General features: G+C 39.1%; 1 protein-coding gene across 7 annotated transcripts in view; it reads right to left on the reverse strand.

Moving 5' to 3' along the window:
- Nucleotides 1-15,367, reverse strand: part of LOC138804708 (MICOS complex subunit MIC60) — a 39,512-nt gene that overhangs the window by 11,671 nt on the left and 12,474 nt on the right. For 2 of the 7 annotated variants that reach the window (XM_069989155.1, XM_069989156.1), the window contains exons 5-10: nucleotides 13,437-13,571; nucleotides 12,998-13,090; nucleotides 10,662-10,798; nucleotides 7,340-7,443; nucleotides 5,549-5,684; nucleotides 3,462-3,591 (exon numbers count right to left, since the gene is read on the reverse strand). In XM_069989155.1, coding sequence (XP_069845256.1) covers nucleotides 3,462-3,591; nucleotides 5,549-5,684; nucleotides 7,340-7,443; nucleotides 10,662-10,798; nucleotides 12,998-13,090; nucleotides 13,437-13,571 — 735 coding nt within the window. The remainder of the gene's footprint in view (nucleotides 1-3,461; nucleotides 3,592-5,548; nucleotides 5,685-7,339; nucleotides 7,444-10,661; nucleotides 10,799-12,997; nucleotides 13,091-13,436; nucleotides 13,572-15,367) is intronic. The other 5 variants (XM_069989161.1, XM_069989159.1, XM_069989158.1 and 2 more) reach the window with 4 other exon arrangements.

Below are 15,367 nucleotides of genomic sequence, written 5' to 3' on the forward strand. Positions count from 1 at the left end.
GGACGCTGTACCTCAGCTCTTCAGCTCAAGGCTAGCGCTCTACCACTTGAGCCACAGCGCCACTTCAGGGTTTTTTCTTTTTGCTTATGTGGTGCTGAGGAATCGAACCCAGGGCCTCAGGCATGCAAGGCAGGTGCTCTACCACTGAGCCACCTTCCCAGCCCCCTTTTTAAATTTTTTTTAAAGCCAACTACCAAAAAAAGTAGTCAATTGTCTTTCCTGGTCTTCATTTTCAGTTTTCCAGACACTCATCAGTTCACCCTCAGATTAAACAAGCACCTTTTTATCTGTTTTCCTTGCCCTTAGCAGTGAACTGTCTTGCTAGACAGGGCAGGATATGCCTTAATTCTAAAGATCAAGAAACGAAGGCTTAGGGCTGGGAATGTGGCTTAGTGATAGAGTGCTTGCCTAGCATACATGAAGCCCTGGGTTTGATTCCTCAGCACCACATAAACAGAAAAACCTGAAAGTGGTAGAGTGCTAGCCTTGAGCAAAAGGAGCTCAGGAACAGTGCCCAGGCCCCGAGTTCATGCCCCAGGACTGGCAAAAAAATAAAAGGACCAAGATGGCAAGTTGGAAGAGCCTATCCTAAAAAAGAATGCGTTTTCCAGTCTATTACAACCACATTGCTCTTTCTCTTGAAAGGCCAAGTATCCAAAACTGCCAGAGAATAGTATAGCAAGAAGCTAAGAAAAAAATTCTGGCCAATTACTTAGCCTCTCTGTATCTCAGTCACCTCATCTGTAAAATGGAGATGAGAACAAAAGTTATCTCATAGCACTGTGGATCTTAAATATATTAGTACATATTAACTGTTTAGAAGACTATGAGGTGCAGTATAATGCTCTCTGCCCAACTGTGGAGAACACAGTATTAGACATGATTAATATTATAGGCTTACTTGTAATTTGAGAGAAATAAGAATACAAGCAAAAATAATACATCAAATAAGCTAGAACTGAGTTATAAAGTCTAAACATGTTCCTATATCAGGTGAAAATATCTCCTGAGGGCTAAGGTAATCATGAGATCATTCACCATCTCCAGAGATACACAAGAAATCAGTAACATTCATTAGCTCTCTGAATGACACTGTAGGGTGATTGGCAAGAAGTAAAAAGGAAAAACCACCAAATGGCATTTTGTTTTTCAATATTGTTACCATGTAAATGTATGTCCTATTTAATATACTAGTACAAATTAAAACAGGACTGCCAAAAATGTGTGTGTGTATGTGTTTCAGAGAACGAACTGCAGGGGACTTTCACTTTCTACATGACACTTCTTTAGCAAGGCTTCCTTCCTTCCTTCCTTCCCTCCTTCCTTCCTTCCTTTTTATTTTTTGTTGGTTGTGGGACTTGAACTCTGGGCCTAGGCACTGACCCTGAGCTCTTCAGCTCAAGGCTAGTGCTCTACCACTTGAGCCACAGCCCCATTTCCAGTTTTCTGAGTGGTTTATTCGAGTTAAGAGTCTCACGGACATTCCTGCCTGGGCTGTCTTTGAACCATGATCCTCAGATCTCAGCCTCCTGAGTAGCTAGGATTACAGGCGTGAGCCACCGTGCCCGGCTAGCAAGGGTTTCTTTACCTTGGCAGTACTAACTCTCTGGCCAAATAAGTCTTTGCTGTGAGACACACAGAAGGAGCTATTTCGCAAGGCGGCCATCTCTACCAGCTAGAGACTAGTAACACCCCCCACAGTGGAGTTATCACAGGTGTCACTAGACACTGCCAAATGACTTGGGTTGAGAACATCTACCTTAGTATCTTTCCTTATAAGTACACTGTATCACTACTGCCATCATCACAGCTCCCTGCAGTCTGAGCTGCAGGTGAATTCTCAACAATGTTGTCATGAAGTAGTGATAAGGTGTGCCTTAAGTAATTTATTACATATAGTTAGCATTACCAAAAGTTTTGATTTAGATATTTTAAAAAAAAATCTGGCCAGGCACCAGTGGCTCACACCTATAATCCTAACTACTCAGGAGGCTGAGATCTCAAGGACAGAAAGTTCTTGAGACTCTTATCTCCAATTAACCAGCAGAAAACTGGAAGTAGCCCTGTAACTCAAGTGGTAGAGTGCTCATCTTGAGCTGAAGAGCTGAAGGACAGTGCCCAGGCCTAGAGCACAAAAAAAAAAAAAAAAAAAAAAAATCCAGGACTGGGAATGTGGCTTGTGGTAGAGTGCTTGCCTTGAATGCAGGAAGCCCTGGGTTTGATTCCTCAGTACCACATAAACAGAAAAGGCCAGAAGCGGTGTGTGGCTCAAGTGGTAGCGTGCTAGCCTTGAGTGAAAGAAGCTCAGGGACAGTGCCCAGGCCCTGAGTTCAAGCCCCAGGACTAGCAAAAAGAAAAAGAAGAAAGAAAAAAAAAGAATATTATCACAACAAATTACACAGGATTCCAGATACTCACATACAGTGAGACCAAAAGAGGGAAAGAATCACAGAGGTGCAATACCCAAGCATGTGTATATAAAATAAAACACAGCCAAGAGCCAATGGCTCATGCCTGTAATCCTAGCTACTCAGGTAGCTGAGATATGAGGATCTAGGTTCAAAGCCAGCTCAGGCAGGAAAGTCCATGAGACTCTTATATCCAATTAACCACCAGAAAACCGGAAATAGCACTGTGGCTCAAGTGGTAGAGCACTAGCCTTGAGCTGAAGAGTTCAGGGCCAGTGCCCAGGCAGAGAGTTCAAGCTCCACGACTGACAAAAAAAAATAATACACACATGAACTCCAAAGACATGGAAACAAAGGACCTTTGATTTTTTTTTTTCTGATGACTCTGTATTCTTTTTTTTTTTTTTTTTGGGGGGGGGGGGTCCAGTCGTGGGGCCTAAACTCTGGGCCTGGGTGCTGTCCCTCAGATCTTCAGCTCAAAGCTAGTGCTCTACCACTTGAGCCGCAGCACCACTTCCAGCTTTTTTCTTTTTGCTTATGTGGTGCTGAGGAATCGAACCCAGGGCCTCATGCATGCAAGGCAAGCACTCTTTCACTGAGCCACCTTCCCAGCCCGACTCTGTATTCTTTACCTTATATATGGTGTATTCACATGCACATCAGTGGGAAGGGAGGGGTGGTGGCACAAAATCGAGGGAAAAGGATAAAAAAGTACAGCAGTGGAACCCACCAGACATTGATGAAAGTGAATTATACAATTCGTGGGTGGAGATGGGAGGGAGGAATAGGAGAGAATTAAATTAAGAAACAGATGCCACAGTGCAAACAGAAAATGTACTTATTACCTAACATATGTAAATGTCACCCTGCTGCACAGTACCTCTAAAACAATAAATTAACAACAAAAAAAAGTACTGTCCAGTGTGTCAATGTACTGTATACCCAATAAGATATGTCAGAGGCATATGGACTACATGAAGAACTTTAATCATGTTTAATAAGTTGCCAAAAATTTGAAAAAAGAAAAAGTATAAATATTACAACTGTACTTACTCATCCCTTTCCATCCAGAAACAACTTCTGGAGTAATACTGTCCAACTCTCGCCTAAAGTCATCCCGGGCTTGGACCACCAGCTCATGATACTGAGAGACAACCTTAGCCTCAGACTGAGCTGCTTGGACCTAGAAAATACAAGAGTTAAGCTGAGTAAAAAGTCCACATGCATACCAGGAAAAAAGAAATACAATGCCTTTATATCTTGATGGGAATGTGTAAATAACACAAACAAATCTGAAGCTCATTAAAAGGGGAAGTGTTTAGGAGTCAGGAGAACCAGGTCCTGGTGGCTCACAACTATAATCCTAGCTACTTAGGACATAAGATGTGAAGATTGAGGTTTGAAGCCAGTGCAGGTAGACAAATCTGAGATACTTATCTCCAATTAACCAACAAAAAAGAAGAACTGAAGATGTGGCTCAAGTAGTAGACTGCAAGCTGATGAATGAGAGGCCATGAGTATAATCCCTAGTATGAGTAGAAGCACTAGTACCAACACAGGGGGAAAAAATAAAAAGAAAGAGGACAAAAAGTTGATAGGGAATGGAGGTGAATATGTGCATTATAAGCATATATGAGAACATAATAATAAAATCCATTAAAAATTATTTTTGCTGGTACTAAGGCTTGAATCCTAAAACTTAAAACTCTCTTAAGTACTCTCCCTAAGCAAAAAAAAAAAAAAAAAGTTTTTATTTTTATATTTTTGGACTGGGACTCAGGGCCTTGGTACTGTCCCTGAGCTCCTTCACTCAAGGCAAGCACTTTTACCACTTTGAGCCACAGTACCACTTCTGATTTTCTGGTAGTTAATTGGAGGAAAGAGTCTCATGATCTTTCCTGGATGGGCTGGCTTTGAACTGAGACTCTCAGATCTCAGCCTCCTGATTATTATTATCAGCTAAGATTATAGGCATGAGCCACCAGTGCCTCGTCTGAAAAAAAGTTTTTGTTAAAATTTTGGGGGGCAGTACTAGGGTTCAAACTCAAAGCCTCAAGCAAAAAAAAAAAATCCTCAAGCTTACTAGATACAATCCTTTTTTTTTTGTTTTTGTTTTTTTGTTTTTTTCGGTCGGTCATGGGGCTTGAACAACTCACTTGGGCACTGTCCCTGCGCTCTTCAGCTCAAGGCAAGCACTTGAGCCACAGCGCCACTTCCGGTTTTCTAGTGGTTTACTGGAGATAAGAGTCTCACGGACTTTCCTGCCCAGGCTGGCTTTGAACCATGATCCTCAAATCTCAGCCTCTAGAGTAGCTAGGAGTATAGGCATGAGCCACCCTCACCCAGCCCTGAGCTTCTTTTGCTCAAGGCTAGCACTCTACCACTTGAGCCAAAGCACCACTTCCAGCTTTTTCTGTTTATGTGGTACTGAGGAATTGAACTCAGGGCTTCATGCATTCTGGGCAAGCACTCTACCACTAAGCCACATTCCCAGCCCACAGTCCTTTTTTTGCTTTAGTTTTTCTTCAGAGAGCATCTTGCGTTTTTGCCAAGCCACCTTCAGACCATGACCCTCCTACCTATAGCTCTCATTTAGCTAGAATCGTAAACATGCACTATCATGCTTTGTTTATTCATTAAAATAGGATCCCACTAATATTTTTTTGCTCAGACTGTCTTTGAATAGTAATTCTCTAGATCTCCTACCCCAAGTAGCTGGGATTACAGACATGAGCCACCATGATTTCCCCCCAGGCATTTTTTAACAACTAATATTCTTTGCTAGGAAAAATGGGGAGATAATAGAGATCTTACTACTTTCCCAAATTCTTAAAAAGCTTTTGGCTGAACATATTTAAAAAATATAAGCCACATGCGGTAAGCCTACAGCTGTAATACTAGATACTCAGGAGACTGAGATGTTAATATCACGGTCCAAACCAGCCTGGACAGAATAGTCCATACCATTCTTATCCCCAATAAACGACTCAGAAAAACCTGGAAGTTGTAGCTCAAGTATTAGAACATTAGCCTTGAGCAAAAGCAACTCAGGGACAGCACCCAGGCTCTCCGTACAAACCCCAGGATTGGCAATAAATAAACAAACAAATAAAAACATTATAAAGAATTGAGAAATGTACCTTCTTGACCATGTTATCCAAATCAACTATCATGTTGTGAAGTTTTCCCTCTGCAAGAGTTATATGAGTTTTGGCCCCAGCAACCTCTTCATTCTTTGCATTTTCAATTACACCTTTCATCTTCTCTAATTCTTCTCTGAAAACAAATAAAGCAAATACTTAATATAATTACTTATCAAGCTTATTAGAGAGGTGTGTGTGTGTGTGTGTGTGTGTGTGTGCATGCGTGCCACTGGTGCCCAGCTTTGATGCTTTTTGTTTTTTGGTCGATCGTGGGGCTTAAACTCCGGGCATGGATGCTGTCTCTGAGCAATTCAGCTCAAGGCTAGTGCTGTACCACTTTGAGCTACAGTCACTTCCAGTTTTCTGGTGGTTAACTGGAGATAAGAGTCTCACTGATTTTCTTGCCCAGGCTGGCTTTGAACCATGATCCTCAGATCTCAGCCTCCTTAGTAGCTAGGATTATAGGTGTGAGCCACTGGTATCTGGCCTTTCATGCTTTCTTAATGGCCAATAGGCAGTGAAATTTTTTCTCAACAACCGCTTGAAAATCCCACTCAGCCATGAGCTATACCTCGTAGAGCAACTCAGAAGTAGCATGGGATATATACTTTAGAACAAGAGAGACTACATTAAACTTTTAGACCTAATGGGCTAGTCACCCTTGTATAAGGATATTTATTCATGAGAAATATAGCACAGTGCCTACCACTACATGAGTACTAAAGAAATGTCAGCCTCCAAAGGGTCAGAATGATTCCCAAGCTGGGCACTGATGGCTCACACATGAAATCCGGGCTACTCAGGAAGCTGAGATCTGAGGCTCACAGTTCAAAGCCAGCCCAGGCAGGAAAGTCCTTAAGACTCTTATCTCCAATTAACCACCAAAAGAACCGGAAGTGACACTGTAGGTCAAGTGGTAGACAGCTTGCCTTGAGCTGAAGAGCTGAGGGACAGTGCTTAGGCCCAGAGGTCAAGCCCCACGACTGACAAAAAGAAAAGGAAAAAAAAAAAGAGAGAACCTAAGGAAGGCAAAGGCAAAGGCCAAAGAACTCACTGAGCAAATAAGTAACAGGGTCTCAGGAGCAGTCACAATTTGGAATATTTCGTAGATCAGATGAACTATGGTCTACTTACCACAAAAAGTATCCAACCCTGCACAATCCAGTGATGTAAACATAATGATTTAAATTTCCTAAAAGATATGCTAGCCTTATTAGATGGCTTCTCTTAATAATAAATATGTCAATATGGCAAAATTTAGAAAGACAATGTCCATCCATTTTGGTAGGAACCTTGTAGTATAATACAGGTTCTCATCCTCAGAGGCTGAGCGTGGTTTGAGTTTCTAGACTTGAACATAATTGTAGCCAATTCCCAGGCATCAAGGTTGAGTAGGGATAAAGCTATATACTCAATACTTTGATTGTTAGGGCAAACAGATTATGTCTTATTTTCTATCTTCTGATAAAACTGTTCCATCTACCCCAGCTCTAAAATTAGAGCAAATGTAAATGTGTGGAAATATTACCTTAGTAACAATCCAAAGGAAACCTTACTTTTGTCTTAAGATCCTATATATCAATTTTTGCCAATTTCATTCTGGCTTAAACATGTTATACATCCTGTCCCTTTAAAACTTTTGTGTTTAATATGCCAACTCAGATCAATCACATATAGAGAACAAAACAAAGATTTATCTGCCTCTTCATTCTATATACAGTATGAAGCCCAGCCCAAAGAAAATCACTAGGAGACCCTAATTACTTGTTAAAGTCCATGAGTAATTACTTGGCTTTGAGAAGAGCATCAGCAGCTTCATCTACTGCCTTTCTGCGTTCTTTCAATGCACCCTCCACTGTACGCCACTGAGCAGACTTCTTCTCGCTTGGAATCTAAACAAAAATTTTAATTATATCAAAATGATTAATTATATAATCAACAGCTTATATAAGATTAAATACTGAAATAAGTGACATTAAATTCAAAAGTAAAAGCTTCTATATAATATTTCTCCAGAGGAGAAACTTATAACCGAAGCTTTATAATCAACAACCACAAAGTCCATAATCTCCCATCAACTGCCCTTCCACAAAATTGGGGGGGGGGGGGGTGGAAGCAGCTTTATTTTCCAATGTATGTAAGCATTCAAGACTTTTTTTTTTGTCCAGTTGTGGGGCCTAACTCTGGGCCTGGGCGCTGTCCCTCAGCTCTTCAGCTCAAGGCTAGCGCTCTACCACTTGAGCCACAGCACCACTTCCGGCTTTTTTCTTTTTGTTTATGTGGTGCTGAGGAATCGAACCCAGGGCCTCAGGCATGCAAGGTAAGTGCTCTACCACTGAGCCACCTTCCCAGCCCCATTCAAGACTTTTTAAAATTAGATTCTCAAAGGAAAATATGGAGCAGAAAATGTAAAAACCACACTTTTTCTGAGTTGTCTGCGGATTTTAAGTCATTCTCAGTGAAGTACTAATATTTAAATTTTTCTTAATTGCAGGGCTGGCTACCAAAAGCATAGCTTAAGGGTAAGGAGAAGCACAGTTAACAGTTCATCCTAGCTACCACTGAGATGAGATTTGAGAACCAAGGTTCAAAGCCAGCCTGGGCAGACAAATCCTCAAGATTTTTTTTTTTTGGATGGGGCCTGGGTGCTGTCCCTCAGCTCTTCAGCTCAAGGCTAGTGCTCTACCACTTGAGCCACAGCGCCGCTTCCGGCTTTTTTCTTTTTGCTTATGTGTGCTAAGGAATTGAACCCAGGACCTCATGCATGCAAGGCAGGCGCTCTACCGCTGAGCCACCTTCCCAGCCCATCCTCAAGATTTTTATCTCCAATTAACCAGCAAAAAGTAGAATACAAGCTCAAGTGGTAGAATATAAGCTGCAAGCAAAAAAGCCAAACAAGAGCATAAGATCCTAAGTTCAAGCCCTAGTACTGTGTCATATAAAGTAGAAAGTTTATATAGTAGTTATAAAGTAGAAAGTTCATATGCTCATTATTACTCCAAAAGGTTATTCCCAAAGATGTCATTTCCTAATTCATAAAGTATAAATCAACTTTTTGAAGTCATCTTTGAGTGAATTGTACATTGTGATATATATAATATATATACTTTAAAAAAAAAAAAAAAGACTGAGCCAGAGGCATAGCTCAGTGATGAGTCACTGCTTAGCAAACTCAAGACCCTAAGTTCAAACCCTGGTACTACAAAAATAAATAAAAATTACAGAGTGCAGGGGGCTGGAAATGTGATTTAGTGGTAGAGTGCTTGCCCAGCATGCATGAAGTCCTCAGTACCACATAAACAGAAAAAGCCAGAAGTGGCAGGGTGCTAGCCTTGAGCAAAAGAAGCTCAGGGACAGCACCCAGGCCCCAAGTTCAAGACCCAGGACTGGAAAAAAAAAAAAAAAAGAGTGCAAATGTCAATAATTTATTAGGAGGCAAAATGTGCCTTCCTTGTTGAAGGCACTCCTGTTTACAGAGGTCCTAGAGGATACAACTCATTCAGAGTCAAGCTCAACTATTTGTAAATACTACTTTGAAAAGCACTTAGCTTTGTATTATAGATCTCAAGTGTACCTGAAGCTTCTTTTACTAGAAACAGCAGTTGGAATCCTTTTTTCTATATGCCTGGGAAATACAAGACACACTTTATTCTGCTGATATTCCTTTTTATCATATGTGAAAATCTGTCTAAGCAGACATGGTAGCACAAGCTGAGGCAGGAAGACAGTAAGTTGGAGACCCACCTGGCTACACAGCAACTCTGCCTCAAAACACACAATAAAGAATGAAAGTATTTTCTTATTACTTGTGACATTAGGTAACACTCTCTAATTCGATTGAACTTGTATTATAAGATGTCCCTTAGTAGTAAAATCTTAGATGCAATAGATTTTTCATGGTCTAATCCATATGCTTGACACATTATATGTTCATCGGAAAGAGAGTATACCCTAAATACTTTACTACAAAATAGAATCACAATATTGAAAGCTTCCAATTGCTATACTTTTTTTTTTGGGGGGGGGAGGGGGGTCAAGGCCTGGGCCCTGTCCATCAGCTTTTTTGCTCAAGGCTAATGCTCTACCACAGCTCCACATCCAGCTTTTTGGGAAGTTAATTAGAGATAAAAGTCTCATGTTCTTTCCTGCCTACAGACTGACTAGCTTCAAACCCTGATCCTCAGATCTCAGCCTCTTGATTAGCTAGGATTACAAGTGTAGCCACTGGTGCCCAGCCCAGTTGCTGTACTTTTGAAGCTGGTTTAGATTCAGCTTCCTATAATATCATGGTACTTGCAGCCTTCCTGAACCTGTGTAACAGGCATATTAAATACTTTGTGTGTTCTTCTTTGTTGACTGAGCTCCTAATATTTACATCTCCTTGAATTTCAAATAAAATGGAATTTTCAGTTTTTTAAAAGGCTGTCATTTCTAGCAGTTAAGGTCCGTGGGTATAGATTAGAAAAAATGCAAAGCATGTTTAAAAACATTTATAAAAACAATGTAGTTATGGCAGCAAGATAACTACTAATCATGCATGTATGCATGATCTTTGCCCTTGATACTTATAGGTTACTTATTTTACTTTTAAGAAAACTTCCTGTTGAGATATATTTATATATACTGAATTAACAAATAAAATTTAAAATAAAGTCATTTTAGAAATCAAAATTGTTACTTTATTCTATGAGGTGTTTAAGATAAACCAATAATAAGCATATATATTTAATTGAAAATAGACGGTGCCTGGGGCATTTAAGCTGTCTCAATATCATTTTTTAAAATTTCATGTCAACCTCAAAAAAAGAAGAAATAGTTGGCAATTTCAAAACAACAAAGAAGTAACAACAAATATATACAAACACTCCTAAAGTGTAAAAACAAATCTAATAATACTGTATAGGTGTTATAAGATTTTTTTTTTAAGGCAGCATAACAAAATTCATTTTAAAAACATTTAAAAAAGCTTTTCTGTTTTCTGAAGACAAATGCTTTAGATTGTCCTTTTTCGTGAAAAAAAAAAAAAAAAAAAAAAACCCTGGAAGAAATCTGTGTATTAGAAATCCATGTATTTTAGAGGCCCCATGACCAATCTCTCTACCTGACTCACCTCAGAGTTGTCCATGGCTGCTTTTAGTATGTTGGCATGTGCATTGACAGCCTGGACAGCAGCATTCTGGGCTGCAATAGCCTGCTGAGTGATGGAAGCAGTTTGGCTCAGAGCATCTTGTAAGCTCTTGGCTAGAGCTGAGGAAACAATAATAAAGGATAGTAAAATACTGATAGCAACTGAATCTGGATGGTGAATCTATCAGGGTTTATTATACTTTTTTTTTGCTTTTATAAATACCTATGAGTTTTTTTCCAAAGTAAAAAGTTTGGGCTTAAGGAAAAAAATTACCTAAAGAAGGCAAGAATGTTTCAAATGGAAGAAACAAGGTTAGATATTCTAGAAGCTATAAATATACAATAACTACCAACTTTTTTGTTTAAAAAGTCATACAGACTCACCAGGAAAAAAAAAGGGCATATTTTCAACAGCTCAGGAAGAAGGAAAACCTATAGCAAAATCTTGTTATAGCCAGGGTACAAGAAAATAACAGACGAGAAAAAAGGCAAACAAGAAAATATGCAAATAAAAAAGTCAGTAACAGCTTGGAATGGATAGTTTACACAAATAACTCAAACCTATTAAGATCACATAGAAATTCCTGTATGCTCCTTCAAAAATACAAAAAAGAAATTTCAAGATTTGTGTTAAGTGGAACAAAGGATGATTTGGGATGAAAATGGAGAAATAATTGAAGACCAATGAGAATATGAGTAACAATCAGAAATCCTAAGAATATGTTAGGTATGTAGTATAAAAATAAAAAGTGCTCTGAGCACAAGCCTAAGCTAGAAGTGAACAAACAAAAGAACCTGCTGAACCACATGTGGCACCTCTGCAACCTAGATAATAGGAAAGAACTGATAATGACCAAGTATCAAGAAACTGAAGTCAGACTGAAGTACAACTTAAAGGAGTATAAAGAGAGCAAGAGTAAAGGGAGAGTAAATACTACACTTGGCTTTTATGACAGGCTTGTGTTAATGGGGGACATCACAGTATACAATCTTTTCCTGGTGCTCTGATTCTGGCTAAGTCATATGCATACATGTATTTTTTTTTTCAATATTTCTGAGGCACAAGTCAAGATCAAGATACTTTTTCACTTTGCCCAAAATAAAAAGTAAGAAAAACTGGGCAAAATAACAAAACAGCAGATAAAGCAATAGACATCTTCATCTCAAATTTACAATTTCACATCTTAATTCAGGAACTAAGATGTAACATGGTAGAAAGTTTGCCTAGTTTATACAAGGTCCTAGATTCAATCCCTCGTACCATAAAGAAATTAAAACAAGCAACTCAAGTGTCCAGCAAAAAGCTATATACTTCCTTTTGAGATATAAGAATATGGTGGTACAGTATATTATATTGTATGTGCCCCAAGAAAGAAAACACCTATCTATTATTATTTAGGATGTGGTACTAGGGATTGAACTTGAGCCCAACTTCAAACCTTTTCTATTATCTTTTTTTTAATTATCAAAAATCCCACCAGACACTGGTAATCATGCCTGTAATCCTAGCTACTCAGGAGGCTGAGATCTGAAGATCACGGTTCAAAGTCAACCTGGGCAGGAAAAGTCCATGAGACTCTTATCTTGAAAAAACCACTCAGAAAACTGGAGGTGGCACTGTGGCTCAAGTGGTAGAGGGCTAGCCTTGACCTGAAGAGCTGAGGGACAGTGCCCAGGCCCAGATTTCAAGCCCCACATAATAAAATTAAGATTTTTGGCTAGCCTGGCTAACATTTATATGCAACTGCAGGAGATGAGGTAGAAGAATCAAGAGTTCAAGGCCAGCCTTGGTTACAGAGTAAGACCCTCTCTCAAACAACAACAAAATAAAAAAAAAAACTTAAAAAGGCATATGCTTGGTAGCCAAACACCAGCAACATAAAGAACACTCTTTCCCCCACCAATTTCAAATAAGAGTATCAAATAATAATGGGAGTCCAGAAGCTGGGTATAAGACACTGTGACTCTCACAAAAATTTTTACCAGTTCACTATGCTGAAACGTAACTAATTTCTGTTCCCCAGAATATAAGAATCATCAGCACTAGTAACAAATAATACAAATAAAACAAATGGAGAAATAATACACTTTTTATTTGGAATGTTCACCAACTATACCCTAAGAATAGTCCTTGTCATCTGGATGAAAGTAGTTTATGTGGGAACACAAATGATGGGATGGAAGTGGAGAATGAAGCAGTAACACTAAACAAATAAAAGAAACTACAACTAGCTAGTAGATGACAAACTTCTACTGATGGTTTAAGAGAGCAATTGAGAGATGACTCCAGGCACTTAAAAAGCTGTTTGATTTACATACACTCAATCATAACTTGCTCTTGTTTGTCCTGTTCTGCAAGGCGAGCTGCAACTTCTTCAGGTGGTCGCTCCCTTACAGTTGGGGATGCTTCCTCTTGCAGCAGAAGTAAATAAGAGGAAATCAAATTTCAGCATAGACTTTTACAGCTAATGTATACAAACCAGTTACGTTAACCAAAGGCATTCTGGTGATATGGATTGCAAAAAAAACACATCATCACTCTTAAATGATTCCAAAATGAAGAAATAAGGAATTAGCAATTCTCTTCTTTTCCCCAAACGATTTATTCAGACTTAAGAATTTAAGAATTTTCCTAAGCAAGTCTAAAGACTTGATGCAAGGATAAATGTATACTTACAGTGTATAGGTGCTGTGTAGCATTAAATAATTCTGGTAAGAATATCATCTATAATACAACGAGCATAAATAATTAAACTACCTGAAATTTCAGATGGGGGTTTTCCTCCAATTTCAGGGCCATCAGATTTTACAGAGTCCTCATGCTGAACGCCAGGGGCTGGGACGGAAAGTGTATCACCTGCTGCAGAAATAACTTGAGCTGCCTCTGTAGATGCTATAAATACATGTTACTTGTGGTATTTATCATTTCCTGGGTTAATGGAAAACACACAGGAATCTACAACTACTTTTCACTTTACATCTGACTACTTAAAAACAAATGCTTCTTGCCAGGCACCAGTGGCTCATGCCCGTAATCCTAGTAAGCACTCAAGATGCTGAGATCTGAGGATCACGGTTTAAAGTCAGCCCAGGTAGGAAAAGTCCATGAGATTCTTATCTACAATTAACAAGCAAAGAGCAGAAAATGAAGCTGTGGCTCAAGTGGTAGAGCACTTGAGCAAAAAAGCTCAGAGATAGTGCCTAGTCTCTGAGATTAAGCTCAGGACTAGCACCCCCCCCCAAAAAAAAAATCTAATGCCACTTGCTTAAATAACAGCCATCCCAGGCAGGAAAAGTCCGTGAGATTCTTATCTCCAATAAACTACTCAGAAAAAGGCAGAAGTAGCACTGTGGCTCAAGATAGAACACTAGCCTTGAGCAAAAGATGCTCAGGGAGAGTGCCAAGGCCCAGAGTTCAAACCCCAGGACCAGCAAAAAAATAAATAAATAAATAAAATAATAATAATATAATACATAAGCAGCAACACTGTCTACCACATGACAAGGGTGGAGAAAGTCCATGGCAAAGAAGCCTTGGACTCATCTGTATTTTACCCTCCTCATCCCAGGAAAGGCATCTGGTGACTGTACTAATAATCTTTTACAAGAGTAGACATCAGATTTGAATAACATGGAAAATGAATGACAAGAGGAGAAAAAGAGCCTATATAAGCAGACCAAAAAAGGAACTAAAGAAAGAGTATTTTTAATAACTGCTGAAGAGTCATAGAGATGAAGGAAGAAGTTTAAGCAGAAAGACAATAGCTCCAAACAAAGAAAACACAATAAAAACAGTGTGTGAAAAACAGAACACAGTTTGTAAAGTCACTTCAGAAATGACAATTTTAAAGAAAGGAAATTTTAAAGAAAGTTTAAAAAAGATCAAGGTCTTGCAAGTATGTAAACAAAAATATTGATGAAAGAGAAAAGAACTTTAAAGATGAAATGAGGGAGCAATAAAATAGGACACAAAATTTATTTCAGAAAACTAAAGATCTTGTCTAAGAAATAAAATTAGATTTTACTCACAAAACTCAATACTTAACTGGTCTTCCAGACTCTATTGTGGGTTCCTTATCTGCCCACAATAGCCAGAGTAATCAAATTACAGTAAGTTTCAGATATCAGTCGCTGGGCTCAGCACACTCTAGAGACAGCCCATCCCACTCCCTATATAAACCCAATGGCTTCCGAGAACCTTTACAATAGGCTTTCTGCTCTGTCAGTCACATTTGCTACTGCATTCTCCCAGTTTCACTCCAGCCTCATTTATTCCTTTGTTTATTCCTTGAACCAACCTGCTATCTGGGGTGCTATTTTCACCAGCCTTTTATATAACATACTCCCTTCTCTTTTTAGTCTTTGCTTAAATAATTCTTTCCAGTTGACAATTCCTTACCCACTCCATTGAAAATTGCAACATTCCCTCCCACAATATTCTATATGTTAATTATTTACTTATATATGATCCCCTTCCATTCAATCCACCAAGAAATGTTAGCAGTTTAAAAAAAAAAAAAAGGCAGAGCCAAGTACCTGGTGGCTCACACCTATAATCCTACTCAGACATCTGAGATCTGAGAACCATGATTCAAAGTAGCCTAGGAAGGAAAGTCTGTAAGATTCTTCTTGTTTTTGTTTTTGTTTTTTTTTTTGCTGGATGTGGGCTTGAACTCTGAGCCAGGGCGC

This window comes from Dipodomys merriami, unplaced genomic scaffold, assembly GCF_024711535.1.
Source record: "Dipodomys merriami isolate MVZ:Mamm:240054 unplaced genomic scaffold, mDipMer1.0.p SCAF_37, whole genome shotgun sequence".
Lineage (NCBI taxonomy): Eukaryota > Metazoa > Chordata > Mammalia > Rodentia > Heteromyidae > Dipodomys > Dipodomys merriami.